General features: G+C 46.2%; 1 protein-coding gene across 1 annotated transcript in view; it reads left to right on the top strand.

The window, feature by feature from the left end:
• Nucleotides 1-3904: 3904 nt before the first annotated feature.
• The window catches only part of LOC125031418 (leucine-rich repeat extensin-like protein 3), a 921-nt gene continuing 373 nt past the window's right edge, over nt 3905-4452 (top strand). Inside the window, exons 1-2 of the mRNA XM_047622135.1 lie at nt 3905-4063; nt 4220-4452. The exon at nt 4220-4452 is cut by the window's right edge and continues 373 nt beyond it. Of these exons, the coding sequence (XP_047478091.1) occupies nt 3977-4063; nt 4220-4452 (320 nt within the window). The 5' untranslated portion in view covers nt 3905-3976. The remainder of the gene's footprint in view (nt 4064-4219) is intronic.

Raw genomic sequence — 4452 nt, 5'->3', positions numbered from 1 at the left:
GAATCGATGCGTGGATGGTATCAAAGAGCCAAGATATTCGCGTACACAAAATGCACAAGGCTTCTATTGGGGATAGAGCCATCACGAGGTACGTAAAGTGTGTTGGTGCACCTGATGTGGTATTTGGTTTGCAAAGTGTGTGGTAGTACTAGATGATATATGAATGCACAATGCCCTCTGACGGACTGTGTTTTCTTCTTGAACGGTTTCGATAGACCTGTACATGCTCGGGAATATCATGTGCACAAGTTTGGTGACAAAAGAATTTGTTTTAACAATGGCTGATGAATATAAGTGTGAATCTCGCCTCGTCAGGTCACTCATTCTTATTCATGCCTTCTTCAACCAAGTGTTACCAGACATGGCAATACTTCTATCTATAGATGGTTATGGTGACCCCGATTGTACAAAACCGTAGTGACTCGTAGCTGAATCTACAATATACATAGTGTCACGAGACATTGATGCAGTGTAAAAATGCTGTACGACATAATATAAGATTATTTAGTATTTGGCAATGCTAGACACGTTAAGACTGTATAAGAATGACTTTATCCCTGCACCTGATCATAGGAGAAAAATGCCATATCTGTATGATGATAAAGAGAGTCGCAAGAGATTACACTATCCAATACTAGATGTCGTCTTTCTGATGCACGGTCATTGTGGTCGTGGATATAAAACTGTGTATGAATATCGTGCATTGTAGCTTTACAGCTTGACCGATTATAGTAAGTGGTAATAGTATTAAGTTTCATGAAGCTAATAAGACAAGCACGAACTAATCTGGTACCTGGCACATGCCTTGGGCTAATTTATATTAACTTAAAAAATGGTATTAAATTTACACGAATTGCTTTTAAACTAATGCATAATAATCAATGATACTACAAAACAAATATCGTATATAGCATATATTGACGAATCAATGATCCCTGGCTCCAATAGCAAATGATTCGCAGACAATCAAAACATTAAGGCGTTGCGTATGATGACGTAAGAGTGATAGCGTTTCGACTGTAACAGCAAGCTGGGGTCCTGAGTACGTCCCCCAGTGTCCGTTAATGATGTTTGCGTACTATGTAATGGTGATACTTAAATGCTGAGTGTCTCTAAATGATAGTGTTAAGGGTGAAACTGATATTGTCGTTTAGTATCTGTGCATGGTGATGCTTAGAGTGAAATAAATTATTAGAATATAAAGTTGGTGTCGTTAAGGTGATATGGCATTTAGTACCTGGTATTGGTAAGGTGAAATGAGACCTTTTTTTTCAAATAAAATGCATGAGTATCAGTTTCTCAGAAGAGACGAGTTATTAACATTCCATTATGTGTGAGAAAGTACAATTACAGTGGTGTTATGTCAAGACAATGTATTCCTTGCCCGCAGTATCATACCCAGAACAGTTTCGAGGCAATGATACTTTATGCAACGCTTGGTTCTGCGGTTAACGATGTCAGGCATGTGGTGGTAGCTTGTTCTGGCAATAAGGTATTTGCCGTTGATGCTGGGTACGAGATAATGGTATGACATTGGGCGAAAAGCTTTGGGTACGGGACAGGAGTGGACTGCGTAGTGGTGCGCACATGGTGGGAGAAAAAAAAAGTTATGAACTGGTGATGTTCGTTATGGTATTACTTGCTATTTGGGTCGAAAGCGTTGGGGATTTTCACTAAAGTTTCGATGTTCTTTAGTAGGGAATATGAGTGTTGCATATAACACAACCGTTAATGCATTTAGTTTGTTATATTGTCATGTAAATGCATCATGTTCAACACTGTAAAGCAAGTATCAACCACAACTATTTCATGATATCAGTAACAGAGTGGGGGACATGAGGCATATAATAATAATGCCAAAGTCGCCCCTGCATGATCTAAGGCGACAGGGTTGGAGCCATGGCGATTGCATCTGGCACGAGATGTCTCAGCTGGTTACGTCGCCTTGTTGGGTAATGTGTGTACATGAGGTACGCGGCCGAGGTTTCGAAAAAAAGGTGCGTGGGAGGCTCAATAACTAGAGGCTGTAACGCAGACCACTTGTGAAAATTACAGCACGCATGAGAATTCTCCAGTCGTAACGTCAGCAGCTATGATCGTCAAAGTGGACAGTAGGAGTGAGAGATTTTAAGTAGATCTGTACCACGGCGCGCCCTAAGGCCTAGCCACAGCTGCACGAGGGAGGGAAGGGGAGGGGGTGCCTGAAGAGACAAAATGGAGTGCTGTGTTGGAGAGAATGAACGGTTTCCATACTGTGTGAGTGTGGGTGTTGGCTAGTTGACTGATCGGTAGAGCTACGACGGGTAATTAGATGATCCATGATGTAAACTGTTCTTGGAAATATACTTGTGGGAATATGCCCCTCTCGCACGGAAGCCGCTGAATAACTTTCACTTTGAGAGGCCCTGCGAGTTGCCAGCGAGAGTGAAAGGAAAGGCTTGGATTATTAGGGAGAATACTGAGCTATGATATTATTTGAGTCAATTGTGCAAATAAAGTTCATTTGAGTAAAACAACATTGAAACTTCTCAACCAATTGGAGCACAGGAGTGGATTATATTCTGTGCACTGTTTGGTCGCTGCGCCAGCGTTGTCATGGTTACCATTGACGTCATTGGCACCGGTTATCACATCGCATTTTAAATACACTACCAATATACATTATTTCTATATTTTATTCATACTTTTCAACGCAAATGAGCACCATTTAATCGTAAAATAAACCCCCCAAAACAAAATTCGAAAAGATAGGGCCAAATTCGTAAATCGTTGCCGGCAACCTCTGGAACGTCTGAGCGGGCGAAAAGACTATTGCAGGTGACGACATTCACTAGGATTATTCCGAGCTGAGGGACCGACAGGAGTAGACGTACTCTGTAGTGCTCCGAGACATAGTTTCTGAATCTTTGCATTATGATGCATACGCTTCTCTATTCTGAGGTAAGTTCTTCGGCTTGTCTTACATCTTGAATTTGAGGTGTTGTTAAGTTAGCAGCTGGCGGCGGAGAACAGCGGAAAACGGCGGGTTGGGGAAGAGAAAGCTACAGGTGGTTGGTTGGTTGGCAGTGCGCGAGGGAAAGATGTCTCGGGGCCGAGGACTTAACTTCGTATGTCAATTTCTTTTCGAAGTTTTGTACTTACTTATCCTTGATTCAGTGGGAATTCCGTTTTATTTTGAGTTGCTTTCGATAGGTGGGGTGTTTTAGATAGCATGGGTGAATAAAGTCTAAATTCTCTTCTTTTTCTTTTTTTTGTTGGAAGATTTTTACATCGTCATGCAGTGTGTTCATGATCCATTCTCAGCAACAAGTTATACCGTCGTCGAGCTGCGTGTGTGCGAGTGTTTTTCAGTCATTGAGTGTGTGTGCCGACTCGAAATATCTTTTTTTTTCGAAAAGTGAGAGAAGTGAGAGGCAGAATGAAGTGATTTTAACGAAGATAGTGGGCATCGCGGCGCGGGGCACTGGCTTAATTCCCGTGGCGAGAGAGAGGTGTGGTGCTGTAAGTGGATATGTGTGGGCAGGGCGGGTAGTGGGCACATAACGGGGGGTCTGCTTGGTAACTGCGTCATCACCCCCCCTCCCCATCTCCCATCTAGCTACCCCCTCCCCTCCCCTCCCTCCTCCCTTTATCACCCCCTGAACCTCATCCCCTCCCTCTCAGCCACCCCCTTCATGCAGCAACTGGCTACGCAGTATGTGCTCAACTCCCCCCCCCCTCTCTCTCTCTCTCTCTCTCTCCCCCCCCTGCTTCCTTGCCTCATCTCCCCCCCCCCCTCCTCCTCCTCCTCTCGCTACCCTGTCTCAACGCCATGACCCCCCTTCTCCACCCCTACCCCCACCCTTTCTGCCCCAACCCCGAAGACACCCTTCCCCCCCCCCCCCCTCTGCCTCGCCCTGGACACTGCCTCAATTCAGCCCGCACTACTTCATCGGGCTCAGTAGTCGTTTCATGCAGTCCTCCGCCGCCCACGGTCATGCCAGCCCCTCGCGCCCCGTTCCCTCGCCCACTCGCGGAGGCCAGTTGCGTTAGGCCAGTGACTGCTGAACTCTGCCGTGCGAGTGTGAGTTTACAATTAAGATCGGCTGTAAAGATTGGCGATTTGTATTGTTTGATGTGCGCAGCTGGTGAGATATTTGTGTCTCGCATGTAATACAGTTATTGCAGAGCGCTGTCATTGTTGCATGTGATATAAAGTTGCGTTTGTCTCTTCTTGCAGATGAATCAGGCTGTCCCCGGGGTGAGCCTGAGCCCAGGCCACGAGGGAGGCGGCTACGGGGAGTGCCAGGTGCCCTCCCCCTCCCAGTGGTCCGACCCCTGCTACTCTCCCCCCTCCTTCCACTCCCCCCAGCACCTGCCCGGGGAGCTCGACAAGGTGAAGGAGGAGCCCTTCTCCCCCCCGCCCTCCAACACCTACGTGTCCCTACCTCCTTCTCCCCCGACCCCCCACCC

Source organism: Penaeus chinensis, chromosome 13 (genome assembly GCF_019202785.1).
Source record: "Penaeus chinensis breed Huanghai No. 1 chromosome 13, ASM1920278v2, whole genome shotgun sequence".
Taxonomy (NCBI): domain Eukaryota; kingdom Metazoa; phylum Arthropoda; class Malacostraca; order Decapoda; family Penaeidae; genus Penaeus; species Penaeus chinensis.
This window is presented reverse-complemented; position numbering and strand designations above follow the sequence as displayed.